The 17879-nt window shown below is 35.8% G+C and overlaps 1 protein-coding gene across 1 annotated transcript in view; it reads left to right on the forward strand.

Annotated features, from left to right (window-relative positions):
* The window catches only part of shot (dystonin-like protein short stop), a 1304552-nt gene that overhangs the window by 1208204 nt on the left and 78469 nt on the right, over positions 1 to 17879 (forward strand). Inside the window, exon 88 of the mRNA XM_090402172.1 lies at positions 4740 to 4857. Coding sequence (XP_090258298.1) covers positions 4740 to 4857 — 118 coding nt within the window. The remainder of the gene's footprint in view (positions 1 to 4739; positions 4858 to 17879) is intronic.

Raw genomic sequence — 17879 nt, forward strand, 5'->3', positions numbered from 1 at the left:
AACATATTCTAGCTGCTTTCCAAAGAAATGTGGATTCTAAAGTATTTGAACACCTGAAGTGCCTTTTCAATAACTTATTGCAGATAAGTTCAGGTCTGTGTTATAATTAATTTTTCCATAACTAAAAAATCTACAGGAAGTGTGAGTATATATTAGCAGCTAGCTTTTTATTGTTGTTGTTATCATGGAGCTCCATAACAAAATAATAGAGCTTCATGACAAAAAAAAAAAAAAACCTTATACATTCTTGTATTGAAACTAAAAGAGCAACGTGAACCTGTTCGGAACACAATTAAATATTTTAATAGAAGTTTTAAACAAAATGTCTCTCGTCATGTATTGACTGACCCTCGTTAGGAGTACTTGTGGTTGATAGTATGATGCGTACCATCTGTGTTGTTCTAACTGTTAGTATTAAAAGTTTTAATTCAAATAGTCAATCATATAATTGGAACTCTCCATTAAAATTCAGAATCGTTTGTATCTTAAATTGTACTGGCCCTCAGCGACTGTTTCACAAGCCTCATATGCATCTACTAGGTTTTTCTGTGCTTATGGACTCTAGATGTGGAGTTCCATCTGTGACTAAAATTAACAAATATAGAACCAGATTTCACAAAACTAATTTCTTCCCAACAGAAATATTTTCATTCGTCTCATTGAACTTTTGTTGTTGGAAATTTTAACTTCATAACTTTTTGTACTTTATGAATGTTGGATTCAATTAACTTAAAAATATATGCAAATGTTAAAAATAAATACCTTTATAATTATTTATGTTTGAATGAAATATTATAATTTCCAAACTGCCTTTGCCTAAGGGAAGTGCGCAGGTACTGAAAAATTGGGACACTTCTCTAGATCCATTAATAGATAAAATGGATACATCTATGTCCACAGAGGAATAAAAATCATTAAAATACCTAGTATACCATTGAATTTTCCAATGTGTGGATGTTTTTCCTATGTAGGAAAAGATAGACATGTTGTCAACATGTTTTGTTGTTCTACAAAAAGGAAAAATCCTAGACTGATAAAAACAAGACTGCATCACAATAAAGCCAAATTGATACACAAAATAATAAAATAAATAATAGTGAATGCATTCCTACAATGGAATTGTTGTGGATTCCCCCAAGACATTGATGATATCAAGACCCTCTTGTCGAAGTATAAGTCTGTGCTTTTTGTCTGCAGGAAGCAATCTTTAAATCTGGTGAAGATCCTACATTATGGAATATTACCATCTTCCATAAAGACAGGATAGACCTGCCTGTGGCCATCTGCAAATTGCAATAAGAGGTCAGTAGGACCTCTTATTACAATTTGATTTTCAGATTTATCTGAAGACAACCTTAGTGACCTCATATAGCAGTTGCCAATCCCTGTAATTTTCATGGGGAATTTAAAAGGTCATACCACTGTGTAGAGTAGTGCTTGTACTAACATCATGGGGACAGATTGTAAAGCATCCGAATATTCACTGTCACTGACTTAACAATCTGCTCATGATCTTTCTCTCCCCCCCCCCACTTATTAACCTGTATGGGACTGGTCACCCTCCAATAATATTCTCTTTCTTTTATTTGGGCAACCATGTGCTCCATCACAGATATCATGATGGGAAATAGAACAAGTTCACTGGATCACTTCTTTCTTCTTCTTATCAGCATTTGATTCTGCAACAGTCAGTTTATCTTCTGTCATAGATATAGTGAATCATATTACAAAGTGTAACATGAAAAACCAGAATCATCCATTAGAAATGCTTTCCTCCAAAATGAGCATATAATATCAGTTTCTTTTTCATGGGAGTGAAATACTTTGAAGGTTTAGTATACTTGGAGAGATCAATCTAACAGATAAGCTTAGGTGTTGATGGTTATTCATGACTTATTTTTCACGGTATTAACAACACTTTTATCACAAAGATGTTTTATTAATGCTTATATTTCGCTGATTTTCAACTCAGCATCATCAGAGCACAACACACTTGTATATGCGCAGTGATTGCAAAAGACAAAAGCTCTTAAGTCTCCTATTTTTGGCGCGCTCTAACGAAAAAAAAAAAAGAAAAAAAAAGCAGCTTCCAGGAGTTTTTATCTTAGGATAACTGTCTCCCAAATTTTTGGCAAATTAATGCAACCATATTTGTTAAGGTTGGGAGAATTCTTCAAAGCCATTGCTGACTCAAAAAATAATCTTTCAGATCTATAATGACTCTTAAATAGCACATTCGTTTTCCCTCCATCTAATCCTGTGTGAAGGAGTGTCCAAAGTGTGGTCTGCCAGTCCCGACTTGCCATAGTAATAGTAGCGAATGTATCTTTCATGTTCTTCCAGGCGGATGTTCACTGATCTTCCTGTTTGCCCATAATAGGCCAAGTCACAGTCACAAGGAACTTCATACACTCCTGGGTGTGCTAGAGGGTGAAGTTTATCCTTAGGCGAGCAGATCAGAGTTGCCAGCTTGACATGAGGTTTGAAAGTGGTGCGAAGGCCATGTTTCAACAATACTTTGGCTATCTTTTCTGATGTACCTCTGATATAGGGAATAGAAATGGTCATGTTGTATTCTTGTGTGTTAGGGGAAGGCAGAGTAATGGGCATATGTAGTATTTTATCTATTTTGTAGGGATTGTAGCCGTTGGTTAAGAACATACGTTCTTAGCCAACAGCATACAATTTTATGCTAAGAACGTATGTTCTTAGCCAATGGCATAGAATGAGAATTCAGCAAGCCATTAATCACCTTTCCACCTAGATGCTTGCAAATGGGTTCTTTCAGGTTTACACCACAGAAAACCATTTGGATGCATTTTTTTTTCATGAAGGTGTACCATTATCCTTTCAGACAGATAAGATGAGACCAGCAGTTATCCAGTTTGCAACAGAAACAAAGTTCTTGTGACTCAGATTCAGTTAAAAACAAAACAAAAAAAGAAATTAATATTCATGCCACACACACACCAGTCATGGAAGAGAAAACTAGAGAACTAGTTTATTTCCTCCATCTGTTCTGAGCACATATTCAATCAGGACTCATTTCCCACATCACTTGTTCCTAGTCTTAACCTTGAAGCAGATGAACCACCACTCTGGTTTTAACAACTGTCCTTTTGAACTGCATATAAAAGAATTAATGCAGTCTCTTAACATTTTATAGGCAATATTGTTTTATAGACAAATTAGGAAAATATACCACACTTTCTAAAACAGAGTAGAAATGGTTCAAAATCAGTCTCTAGAAAGAATCTGCTCCTGCTGCTATTTTTCCTGATGGCATGTTATGCTGCCTGGAGATAAAATCTAATGATATCTTAATTGCTACATTCCAACTATAATTTAACAATTTTCCTGCTGCGCTGCATGCCATAACGCTTGCATTATATTATATAATGATGAAGCACTATCACAGGGTGCATTATTTACACATGGTAAGTTTTCTACAAGCTTTGAGAGGTCTAGTATTCTAAGCACGTGCGTTGCTCTCTCGTGGGTTCAACATATATTGCCTGTGTTGGATCCCAAGCTGTGTTTGGGATTGAGAGAAATGAAGCTTTAAACACTGCATCTAGAACACCCTGCCACTTAAAACATCTATCTTTTGCCAATGCCAATCACAGGCACATTATAAGATATATTCATATTCCAGTGGTAAATATCATGGAATAGAAAACTTACACCAGAATCTGAAATTAAACTGTAGTGGTCCAGTTTATGCAGGGTTTGTTGAGAGGAATCTATTCTTGCTGAGCTCTGCAAAGGTCATATTACACATTCCTTCTTATTGAGATGTGATGATTTCCTATGTGTAAGTACTATTCATCCATCTTAACAGTTCACCATATTTTAATAGACTGAGCTCATTATTTTTGCATAGGTCATCTCACACATTCCTTCTTGTTGGAGGTGATGATTTCCTATGTTTGAGTGCTATTCATCCATCTTAACAGTTCACCATAGTTTAATAGACTGCACTCATTATTTTACCACTGGAGCCTCAGTTAGATTTATTCAATATATCTTATGTTTTCAAATGTCCACAACATACTAATTTATATAATCTTCTTTAAAGTATGTGTGAGTGATTTTATTGATATGCGTATACTCCACAATTTTTAGATACAGATTTTTAATTTTACATACTTTTGTTGATTTCTGTCCTTGTAAACATCGAGTTGGCACATTATAGCCATAGTTTCTAATCCAGTCTAAAAACAAAAGCAACAATAGCTCGTACTAGTAGACCACAGTTTGTTTATAACAGGGCATTTGGACCATCTAACCTTTAGCCAATCCACAGTACTAATACATTACGTACTTCAAACTGTATGGGGGTGAGATTCACATAAAAAAATAAAAATGATAACTGTTAATCTAAGGCATCTGCTGTTACCAGTGATCTTACAAATTGTTTGTAATCAGAATATCACATCATCTAAGCCATTCTCCAGAGAGGCTGTGAACTGGTATTGATTTCTCCTACACACATCTTCTCTCTCTTTTTCAAGCTAATATTTTCTGGCATTCTAATGCAAAGCAGAATAATAATTTCTTAATATCAATTGCCTTTCTTTATTCTTTAACCCAGGATGTTAAAGAATTGTTTAAAATAAAATTAGTACTATGTTAGCAAAAGAGTATATTTTGAATTTAAATAAAATATAGCGGTTTCTAACTTTTATTTTATGAAACTAAATTTGTGTTACAATGCCAGTTTCTCTTGTTTTGTTTAGTTTGGCGATTCTCAAAAATTGCGGCTTGTTCGCATCCTTCGCAGTACAGTAATGGTGCGAGTTGGCGGTGGATGGGTTGCCCTAGATGAATTCTTAGTGAAAAATGATCCATGCCGAGGTAAGTTTTTTGAACATTGCACTATCAGTTTTTTAAAACTATTTTGCTGCTTTGTTTTCTTCCACATATTTCTGTTTGGTTTTGATGATAAAACCAAACAGAAATATGTGGAAGAAAACAAAGCAGCAAAATATTTCTGTTTGGTTTTGATGATAAATTCATTATACAATTTATTATTATTGCTGAACCTCTTTAGAATTATAGAAGTTCCTCACTCATTCATATGTGGCATCTGTTTGTAATAAAGCTGCCCTTTTCATTCTTCTCAGTACTTATCTGTTCATTCCTAATTCTTCTTTCTACTTTTTACTGGGTTGATTTCACTATTCTTTTTTTCATGCCATTACTTCTAGGATTCTGATGCAAAGTTTGCCATATAGTGTGACTTCTGAAAATCTGCGAAAGCAGCAAATACTTGTGATTTGCTGCTTTGGAGCCTAGTTTGGCAAGATAAGTAGTTTAGAATGATCCAACCAGGATCATTTAGCTCATGCAGTGTTGGTCAATGTTCTTTGCTAATACTGAGCACTTAACTAATCAAGATCTAATTATAGGTCTCAAGTCTGTCTCTGCAAGAAACAGTACACTTCAATGGTTGGATCTTATTCACCAACACACCATTAGCAATGCAACTGGTTACTTCGAACCTGCCTAGTCATTTACATCAGAGTAAATGAACCATTGCTTTTGTCTTGACAACAACAGATGCCTTTATAATACAATGTTAAAATAGCACCTGACCATAAGGAACAAGCAGTTTTTTTGGTTTGCAGTATTATGTTGCAGACCAAAAGTATCATCTTGCAGTATCTTGAGTTTACTTTAATGAGGACAGTCATTATTTTACCAATCTGCCTGAGCCTCAGGCAGATTTCATGAGATATATCAAATATATGTAATGTTTTTAATCATATAATCTTTTTAAAAATTTCTTGAAGCACATATATTTCTATATGGTTTTATTGATATGTACCTAATTTTTTTTGGATACATTTCTTTTATTATATATTCCAATTGATGCTTTATCTTTTTAAACATTGGCTTCTCATTATGGCATGCCACTCAGTATGCCATAGAGCTTGCACTAAAACTATATTATTCTGAAATGCTACCAAAGGTACATCATTTATATGGGTTCACTAAATTTTCTGTAGGCACTAAGCAGTTTCACACACACACCAATCACATTCAGAAGTCTCTCATATTGAACATTTGATGTATATCAGAATAATTCTCTTGGACATTTGCTAATATTGAATCCTAAGACATGTTCAGATCAAAAGAAATAAAGATACACTTCAGCTGGGTTAGCTTATGAGAAAGGTCACTACCCTGGATCAATTTTGACCTTTATTAAAGTTTTATTATTGGGCAGTAGATCAATGAAGAAACTGAGATTAAATCATTGTAGAAGTCATGTTTTCCATATCATCATCATCAAATTCCTGACATGTACCCTCAAAGGGTGTACAGGATATGATAGTACTACATGAAAAATTTACATCATTACTAACTTCCTATCTACAATTTTCCTCCAAATCAGTCTGTTACTTGTCAAGACTCCAACATTATCAGATCTTATATTTTATCGTCTAAGGCACTTTGTACCATATCAATCCACCTATATCTTGGTCTTCCTCTGGGTCGTTTTTCTGCCAACCTGGCAGACAACACTTGTTTTGTTAATCTTTCCTCACCCATTCTGTTTAAGTGACCATACCACCTGAGATTAGCTCTGCTAATGCATTCGTGGATGCCGACAATGTCAAGTTCTTTCCTAATATCCTCGTTTTTAATATGATGGTGCCATTGATGCCATCTGTTCACACCCCTAATCTTTCTCAGGACTCTCATATCTGTGGTCTTTGGTCAAGTGTTTTACTTCTGACCCAGCTCTCAGATCCATAAGTTAAAACTGGTTTAAACACTGTCGTGTATACAGCTAATTTAGTGTTCTGACTAATTTCTTTCTTATTCCATATGAATTTATTCAGTTGACTTCCTACCATACCAGCTTTGTTGATTCTGTTGTCTATTTCCATATTTAATTTACCATCTTCACTAAAAATCATGCCTAAGTAGCTGAAATGTTTTTATGTTGATAGTACCGATCTTTTACTCTGGTGATGTTGAATTGGGGTGTGCTTTCAGATTTGTTCCAGTAGCTGACTTTTCGCTGTTCGCCCTGGTTCCTGGCGAAAATAACAGGGGCCTTGTTTAACCGCCCCAGCCAGCATGAAATTTTGTCCTGTTGTACCATCATTTTGTATATTGGTTTAAGCCAATAAGAATACAATTTGGTCAGCTAAATCCCAAATTGCCAGCCCATCCTCGTTCATTCAGTATCCAGGTAGATACCCAACAGGGTGCACTGCGAGAAGGTGAGGATTGGACATTAGGTCAGAAGCCCTGATCGGTTCTCCGCATTCCTTTAAGGGCTATGTGGAGGTCTTCTCTCAGTTATACAGCTTTGACCTTTAAGCACCCCTGTTTTCCATATACAATTATTAAAAATGGTGTATCACCATATCTTTCTACAAGGTAGTGGTAGAAAGTTTTTCTGCTTAGTTACCTAGTTACATAAAGAAAAAGAAAGCTCTTCCTACAACTATCTTTGATCCAGATTATTTTAATAATATAGTGATACATCATTTGTATTACTTGTATATGGAAAATTTATGACTTATGCATAGATTTAACCTCGGTATTTTTCTGCATCTAGCTACCACCAAAGAGATTTCAATAAAGATTGAAATTAGTTTACATACTGATCTTCCTTGTAATTTAGAGTGATATACACATCTGAAAGGAATTGTGTTTTGCATTATGTGAGATACTGAGGCTGATGTGAAATCAACAGCCTTCATATACAAGTAGACCGGTCATGAGGATACTTCATGCCAAACCTGTGTTTCTTATGTTTTGGTAAGGATTATACAAGAACTTGTCCATTATAACTTACTTTGTAACCAAGTTGAAAAATTTCTGCAGCCTAACGAATGCATTCATTTATAGCAATTTTAATAATCTGATCATTATGCACTGTTAGATTTTATATGACTTTTAACAATATACATTGTGAGTTTAACTGAGTATTATTGTTCCAATTGTATATTTTGTTCATGATGGAAAGTCACTTATATACCTATATTTCTGGTTGTATTATACATTTATTTCTTGTATGTGGGTGAGTACATATGTATTTTCAACTTTAGAGTTGGCACAAAACCTTAGTATGCTAAAGTATAATAAAACTGAGAAACACAGTGCATGAGAAAGGTAGATGCTCCAAGAGGATCAATGCATGTGTAGACAGAAAGGGAAGGGGATAACCTGGGATCAAGGGAAAATAGTTGAATTTGAAGAAGGTTCTAAGATGAATAAGGAGGAAAAAAAATGTCTAGAGTTAAGCATGGAGAAGTCACATTAAATATGTGGTATAAGTGGAACTAGCTGTTTTAAGGATATTTGTGACATAAGACTGAATGATATATCCACGTAACACCACAAGAAAGATATTTATTTAACCAAATATTTCGGTCTGGAAATAGCAGACCATCCTCAGTGGTATTACAAGAACAGTTTTAAAAAATACAAGCTAGAATATTAACAATAGATCATTAAAAATAGACCACCGCATGATGTTATATCACTAGTATGAAATGGAATATTTTGAAGTAGAGACATGATTAAAAAAAAAAAAAATTAATGAGTAATCTTGATTAGATTTTCCCAGATTTTTGATATAGATATACAGTCAATTATATAGATATATATAATTCCGTGCAACTGTGATCTCTCCTATTTTGGACAGACCGGACATTCTCTTGAAAAAAGAATCCAAGAACATCAATCCTCCATTCTTCACAACAAACCTGAAAAGTCTGGATTGGCTCAACACAGGATTGAAACTGACCACAGCATCTTTTGGTCCAGGACTCGCCTCTTACATAGATCCCGTTATAGGTTCGAACGTTTGTTCAAGGAAAGCGTGGAGGCCTTGCTCCATCGTCCCAACCTGAATCGTAACGACTGTATATCTATATCAAAAATCTGTTAAAGTCTAATCAAGATTACTCATTAATATTTATTTTTTTTTATTATTTTTTTTTTAAACATGTCTCTACTTCAAAATATTCCGTTTCATACTTAGTGATATAACATCACATGGCGTGTTCTATTTTTAACGATCTATTGTTAGTATTCTAGCTTGTATTTTTTAAAACTGTTCTTGTAATACCACTGAGGATGGTCTGCTATATCCAGACTGAAATATTTGGTTAAATAAATATCTTTCTTGTGGTTATGTGGATATATCATTCAGTGGAACTAGCTGTACATCCAGGAATGAGCTGCCATATTTGTATACAAATGCTAGAAGTGTAAGAAACAAGGCAAATGAAAAGTTTGCATTAATTGAGTCTGTTCACCCAAGAATTGTTGGAATAAGTGAGACATAGTTGGATGAGGATGGCATCCTGACAATCTGACAGAGAAAAATGGAAGGGTATGATGTGTTTCATGAGGATAGAAAGGGTTAAAAGGGAGAGGAGAGTGCTATTGATGATAGAAAAAGAGTTATGTCCATACAAGGTAGAGATGCAAGAGAGAAATAGTGCCAGTAGTTTTGAAGCAGTATGGTGTGAGATAGAAGTGAATATAGAATGAAATACTAAGTTGGATGTTGTTATAGACCTGGTAAGATGGATGGTAGTGATCATGAAATATATAATCAAATTAGCCAAGCGAATAAGAAAAGAGTGATCATCATGGGTGATTTTAATTATGGCAATAAAGATTGGGATGATGAGATAGCAACTGGAAGTAAAGAAAATGATATTCTTTAGTGTTTGAGGGACAACTATCTCAGATAGTATGTAACAGAGGGCACATGAGGATTGAGGATCTTGGATTTGATCATCTCATCAGAGGATGTGATTATAATGAGATGTCAAATCACTGTCCAGTTGGTGAGAGTTACCATGAAGTGATTGCCTGGGTGTTTGCTAGCGGTTTGAGGACCTCTGTGAGGAAAGAGTATATGTGGAACTACAAGGCTGCTGATTAGGAGTAGCTCAGGAGACAGCTTGTAGTTATAGCATAGAATGAGGAGATAGCTGGAAAGAGATCATTGCAGCTTGGGGGATATTCCAGAACTATCTAGTAGAAGCAATGTCTAAATGTATTCCAAGGGTCAGAAGATTAAATAAGGTAGGTGTGAAATGAATGAATTAAGACATTAAGTTTGCGACACAGAGAAAAAGGGCATTATGGAGGCAGTATAAGAGAAGTAGCAATAATTATTACAAAGTTCCATAATTATTACAAAGACCAGGCAAGGTGGGTGATTTGGTTGGTAAGGTAGCAAAAGTGAAGTATGAGGAGCAGTTAGCTAATTAATCCAAAAAGAATCCTAGGGAGTTCCTTGCAGCCAACAACAACAAACAAACAAACAAAACAAAACAAAAAAAAAAAATTATGGAAGGACGACATTGATAGGAAAAAAATGATATAAGGACAACTGCTGCAGAAGATATAGTGAAGATACTCAATGAGCAGTTCATAAAGGTCTTTCATTCTTGTGAATGTGACTGAGCAAACTTTATGTTAATAAGGGTGTGGAACTTGATGATACATCACCACGTATTTTGAAGGAATGGGCTAGGGAGTTGGCATCTGCCTTGACATAGTTATTTAATATGAGTCTTGCACTGGGTTGAGTTCCAGAGGAGTAGAACGAAGGCAAGATTGTGCCATTTCATAAGGGAAGTGATAGAACTCAAACATCAAATTGTAGGCCTATCTGTGTGTCAGGTGTTGTGGTTAAGTTGTTGAAGAAGCTGGTGATAACTAGGATCCAGAATTGGGTTGACAAAAATGGTATTACCTTTGGACAGCATGGATTTGCTAAAAGGAGGTCATGTTTTATTAATCTACTTATTACAATAAGGTGATGGCTTCCTAGGGCAGAGGAGAGAGAGAGATACACAGTAATATACTTAGATTTTGCAAAGGCTTTTGATAGATTACCGCATGATAAGTTGATAGTCAAACTAGATGGATGGGATTGGATATTAGATTAGTTCACAGGATCGCAGACTGGCTATCTGATAGGTATCAGGAATTTGTGTATAGGGGAGCAATATTCTGGAAGAAGAAAGTCATTAGTGGTGTGCCTCAGGGGTCTATTTCGAGCCATTGCTGTTTAACCTGTATGTTAATGATATTGGCAAAGATTTTGATGGGGATATTCGGTTGTTTGTGCAGATGATGCAATGTTGGGACGAACTATGAAGCCTTACAAGAAGACTTGATTAAGTTGAATGAATGGGCATGGGAATGGGGGATGCAAGTTCAATGTTGCAAAATGTAAGGTTTTAAAATTTGGGATGTAGAATTTATGCTTGTTGGGGATATGTTGTTGGAGGTGGAGGAAATAAGAGATCTTGAGGTGATAGTGGGTAAGGATCTTAAATTTAGGGGACACATTGCCAAAATTGTGAGGACAACACAAAGAATTCTTGCAATGATGTGGAAGACACTGATTTAGAGAAGTAAGGGGATTCTTGTTCCATTGTATAAGGCTTTGACTAGGCCGCACCTTAACTACTGTGCACAGGTTTGGTCACCTGGTTTTCAAAAGGACGAATAAATACTGGAAAGGGTCCAGAGGTGGCTGACTAGGGTAGTTTCTGATCTCTGGAATGTCAAATATGAGGACAGGTTGAGAATATACAATTACAAAGTCTAGTGGATAAGAGGAAGAGGGGTGGTATGATAGAGACCTACAAGTTAGTAAGAGGTGTTATAAGATCAATGTTGGAGAGGTTTTACAGAAAACTGTAGGAGATCAGAGGTCATCCCTGGAAGCTGTGTAAAGAGGGCATGAGCAGGGGAGTGAGAGGCAGGTTTTTTTGCATGCAGAATTGTGAATGATTGGAATGCCTTGCCTGAGAGTGTGATGTCTGCAGAGAATTTGAGTGTGTTTAAGGCACGGTGTGATGAGCTGTGTGTGTATAACAAAAATACCTCCTATTTGAGTCTTTGACTCCATGAGGTCTTTGGATAATAATGATAAAATAAACTTCCTTCCCATCTTTACACTTGAAACAAGGTTTTTTCTCTACAAGAAAACTGTTTTGTATGCATTTTTGCCACAAATATGTACTTCACTCTGACCAAGAATTAAGATTAGAATAAATGACATCCCAGTTGCAAGAAAGGAAAATTGTTGTGATTTATTTTTATAAACAGTTAACAGCTCTTCCCAACATATTCTAACTATAAGGTACGTGCCAAAGAAGAGTGAATATCTATTTATCCTCTTCCACCTCTTGTAGTCCACACTAAATATTATTATTATGAAGAGTGACCTCCAAGGAGTCAGAGACTCATTGAACAAAGCCACTTATCACCACCAGTACCTTTCGTGCACAACACTGAGAAAAAAATCTAGCAGCTCTTACTTCCTTCTTGCATTCATTCTCAACTTCCATGGATGCCCGTTTATTCTCTCCCCACCCTCCAAATGAAAAATTCCATCTGCTGGTATCCTCTATGAGCCTTTGAGAAGTTTGGAGTGGTGGCAGTGTGAGAAAGTCCTTCTTTCTCTTGTTTCCTAGTAGCTACACTCCACAAATACTCAATCTATCTTCATAAACTATATTCCAAAATCCTAGTATCAACTTTATTACAATCCTCTGCACTCTCTCTCTCTCTTTGCACATGGTCAGAGCATCACCATGTCAGACCTGTGTGCAGTAGTTCCAGGTGAGGTCATGTCACCTTATAAAGAGACAAAATTACTTCATTATCCTTTAAGGTTCTTTTCTACTGCAGTTATCCTCTGAGTTGCAATTTTTGCTATATGGCCCTTAAACTTCCTCTCTACTAAAACATAAGATCCCTAGCCTGATCAGTTTCTTCTTGTATAATTCCACCAATATAATATGACATTGAATATCTCATTACACCAAAGTGCATAAATTTTTACATTTACTAACATTGAACTGACATCCATTACCCCCATACCCACAATTCCAGCCTATTCAGATTATTCTGCAAGTACTGCATATTAGCAGCATTCCTGATTACCCTACTTATCTTTGTACCATCAGCAAATAACTGTTAGTTGCCTGTCAAATCCTTTTTGATGTCATTAATGTACAGATTGAATAACAGTGAACCAAGGACTGATCCTTGTGGTACACCACTGGTTATCTTAAATTTTTCAGACTTACATTCCCCATATACCACTTTTTGATATCTCTCAGTCAGCCATCCTCTTATCTATGCTAATATTTTATAATCCAATCCCACATCTTGCAGCTTACACAACAGTCTTCCGTACTATTATGTCAAGAGCCTTTGCAAAGTCCAAAAGTATCATGGTGTATCTGTTTCCTTTGTCTGACCCAATGGTAATATTATTATAAAATGTGAGCAAGTTGCTCAAACATAAACTTTCTTATTACACCCATGCTCTTCATTACAAAGAATAGTTTCTCCATTGATCCATTTCTATCTGCATGTGATTACCAACTTTTTTAAAATCTTCACCACCACCAACACTCCAGAGATACTGATGGCTTGGTTGTAACATCAGTCTTTGCACCACCCTTGTGCAATGAGATTATCATACATCCTTTCCACTCCTGTGGAATCTTCCCTGTTCTGAGACTCAAATTATATACCTTGGTCAAAGCAACAGCCAGTTCAGGTGAATACTCTTACCATCAGCGCTCATATCTCATTAGCCGAATTGCTAAATTGTTATCAGTTTGTGTAATAGGTACCTCTTCATATTTCCTTAGTTTCTTCATCCACTGAAGAAATAGCAGTGAGCTCAATGTTGCACACACACAGGGCCATACTTATGCAATGCACAGGACCACGAGACTTTAGCAGGGTCCCCAAAAAATTAGGACAAATTTAAGGACCCTCAAACAGTAAGAGAGGCCTCAGAGCACTCGATCTCCTTGAGTCCCACCTGCCTCAGGAAAAGTGTAAGTACAGTCCTGCACACACACCAGTTTGATAACTTTTAGCAAAATGAGCACTAATTAAAGGGTTGGTCTGAAAAGTTCTTGGCCTTGATCATAGATGGCAACACTATCAGCAAGAGTTTTTTTTCTAAGTTGGTGCATCTGTCATAAGCATCTGTGTGAAATTGCAAGTCACTCTATCAAGTAGTTTGTTTCATACAGCTGTCTGGAACAAAAGTGTTGTTTGTATCCCTTGGAATGGATGAAATTGAGTATCATGTGGTTATTAAATTCTTTGTAAAAGAAGCTTTAATGCCAAAAGAAATTCATTTGAAGCTCATAAAAATTTATGGGCACTCTTCTCCTTCATATTCAACAATTAAGAAATGCGCTTCCAGGTTTAAACGTGGCCCTTTTTTGGGGTATTTTGCAAATCTTACTGAGGATCACTACAGGGATGGGATAATGGCGCTGGAGCATCACTGGAATAAACGTATTAGTCTTAAGGAAGATTATGCTGAAAATTAAAAATAAAAATAATTTTGAAATTATAACTTTGTTTTCATTGTTAGGCCGAGAACTTTTCAGACCATCCTCGTAGGTCTCTAAACAATCTCTTCTGCTGTTGTCTCCTGTATACTATTTGTATTCATTCTTTCTTTTATGTGCAGCATAATGATAGAATAATTTTAGGTTGCCTTTAGTTCACAGACTATTCAGTCTTACTTTCCATATAATAGTTATTTTTCTTGTCTTCTCATAATTTTCATAACGGTCATCATCCTTAAGCATATGGTACTCATTCCATATCATGTTTTTCTTAAGGATCTCTTGCTTAATAAGATTGCACAATCATTTCACTCCCATTCTCTTCAAACTCCATCGATACATTATGATATTGCATCATTTAAGTATTTTTTAAATTCTTATGTACTTCCAGCATCCTTCCTGACTAGAAACTGATAACATTGGACAAAGCTTACCATACTCCTCAGGTACTGAGAATTTACTGCTTTGTATTTAACATTTTCTGAATGGAACATCCATAAACTTAGCCGCTTCCTATCAAGAACTGCATGACTATCATCTTGGTAGTCTTGCACATATGCTTCTTCAGGACAGGAGGTCCTGGTATCTGCCAGGTGCAGATAGCTTGTGGACTCACTTGAAAGTGTTGGCAGGGTTGCAGTAATCTCCTCCCCATCATTCATGAATAGGGTACAAGGCTTGCTTTGGTACTTGTATGGCATCTGAAGTAGCCATGACATTCTGCTTCTGAACACAGGCGTTACTTCCTGGATACTTGGCATCCATGTACTGATGGACTGAAAAGTTCTGATAAACACCAAAAACAAAGATGGTATTAAAGCAACTGATATAACCACAAGAAAGAACTTATCTTAAGACCCTTTAACTGCAATGTTTCATCTGATATAAGCAATTGATATAACCACCCAACTGTTGATGCTATCATTTACTTTAATATCATTTTTGATCTAGATGTTTATCGGAACTTTTCAGTTCCCCCCCCCCCATATGGCTCCATGGCAGGTGTGGAGCTCTGATGCTGAATTCTACTTCTTTCTAAGAATGATGTTTCATTCTCAAGTTTATCAAGAGGCCTTCAAGTGCCAATCCATTGCAGAAACCACTTGCACATCAACAGGCGGCAAAAACAAAAAGCAACCGATGCATCAGCAAGTATTCCCTCTTTCCTCCTATTCAATGAATAGGTAAATGTCTGACCAAGAAAGATAGTGGGTGAAAAAACACTTTTCAGGAGACATTATTATAGAAAATTCCACCCAGAAGCAATTGGAACAACTCCTTCATACAGCATTGAGATTAAACAGGAATACCAATTACAGTAACTCTCCATAAAACTTTGAACTTTTTTCCAGGAGTAATAGTAGAGTGGAACCCCCTTGGTCTTCCTGATGAAGAGATTTGCTCCAAATTATAAGATACAGGAGTGACTGCCATCTATCCTACTTTGGGCAAACTGGACACTCAGTAGAAAAGAGAATACTAGATCACCTCAAGTTAACACGTTCGCTGCCAACAAGGAGTATATTCGTAGTTGACATATGAACCTCACAAGCCAACTACGAATATACTCATATGTCGATTACCGCCGCCTACGAGATTACTCGTACTGACCTTGAAGAAGTGAAAGTGCTTGGTGTGCGGAAACAAACTATGCCTGAGGAGCGTCGCAGCAAACGTGTTAAATTTCAATTAATGTCCCATGTTGCAGAGTTGTATGCCATCCAGCTTGCAGTTGTACACATTTAAAAAAAAACACTACCAAAATGTATCATACATACTCACTGAGTTCTTTACAGGCCATCTCTTATGGCTAACCACATTTCTAACCATTTTGGTTAGAAAAGTGGTTAGCATATCTACTCTCCAGCCTTTTGGCTAGAGAGTGGATATGCTAACCACTCAGCCAACCAGGCCGGCATATGAGAATCAAGGGGAGCAAGACTTCAGATGCAGCTACTAGGTAATCTCAGCTTTCTTCACATGCTGTTTGTCAGTTCCTTATGTAGCCTAAAGACAGTTAATGAAAGAAAAATTAATTAATCTGTGGCAGTCATCCTGCATTGCATGAGATTAAAGTGTTGATGGTCCAGTCTGAAAACAGAAGAGAAGAGTCCTTTCTTTTAAGCTTACACGGTGATCCGAATGCATTTTGAAAATTATTACTTGTTGTTGTGCCCAATGTATTTCTACAACCAACAGATAACACTAATAATAGGACTCTAGCATTGATGTATAATTTTTTTTTTTTTTTTTTTTTTCACCAGAGGTCAGGCCAACAATTGTTGTAGTAGTTGGTTAGTATCTTTAACAAACCAGTTTGATTGTAGTGTAGTTTGTTTTCTGTGTATAGTTGTATGCTCCAGAAGATGACCTTGACATAAAGGTCTAAACGTCGAATGTAGATTTTAGTTATATTAAACTAAAGTTTTTATTCAAACATGGTAGTTGTCTCCATAATTTTCAAAAATGCAGAAGAGAAGAGGTTACTCTTTCTAGGCCCCTTTGGTTGTAGTCATATAACACATTCTTACCCATTCAGAGGATGATAACACTTGCTTTACTTATATACTCTCATGCATATCTTGTTAAACCCAAACAAACTGCATGAATGAATTAATTTCTGCAGATGCATTTGGCGTTTTTCAACTGTTTAACATTTATTTTCTTGTACATAAGGTATTGTTTACTTATTTTGTCCTTTATTTTTTATTACCCTTTGAACTGTAGTAACCTTGGTAATGGTGCATATGGCCTTTGTTGTCCTTGTACCAATAAATCCAAATCCAACCAGCCAACCGGCTTACTTCAGTATTCATGTCACTCATCATCATTATCAGGAACTTATTTTATTTTATATATTTTTAATATTTTCTGTATCTTTTGTGCAACCTTTCCTTTTTGTCCCAGGTTGAGACATATATATCTGTAATATGTATAAATTGATTGGTGTGACTTTCAGCTTAATCATAATAATTCTTTTTGAGATAGACTAGAAGTCTTTTAAAGACTTTAAGGTATAATTGTTCATTATATTCTCTCCTATTTTCATGCTTACTTTCACCTGAATAAACAAAGGTGTAGGTACTTGGCTTAATCTCGTCATATCCTGTCCATATGTAACTTCTTACATTTTATATTGCTATACACAGTCTAGTTTTCCTAATTTTTGAAGTGACATCATCAGGCATTGAAGACCCTGAATGATTTACTTCAATCTCATCATTTTTGTGACCTCTGGATGTGTCTCCTCCACAGTTAAAACTAGTGCTTTTTTTTGTGTGTGAAAAATAAGTGCCAATATTTTTTTGCTAGTAGCAAAAATTGAAAATTACAAGAATAAAATACAATAAAAAATGTATTGATATTGTTACTTCATAGTGTGATAATATTTTTAATTTTTGTTGTTGGAATGACTGACATCATTCACTCCAGCAACAAAATGGAACAACAACAACAAAAAAAAAAAATATATATATATATATATATATA

The sequence above is a fragment of the Typopeltis vanoorti genome, chromosome 12, assembly GCF_054136105.1.
Source record: "Typopeltis vanoorti isolate ZY-2024b chromosome 12, IOZ_Tvanoo_1.0, whole genome shotgun sequence".
In the NCBI taxonomy this organism is placed as follows: Eukaryota; Metazoa; Arthropoda; class Arachnida; order Uropygi; family Thelyphonidae; genus Typopeltis; species Typopeltis vanoorti.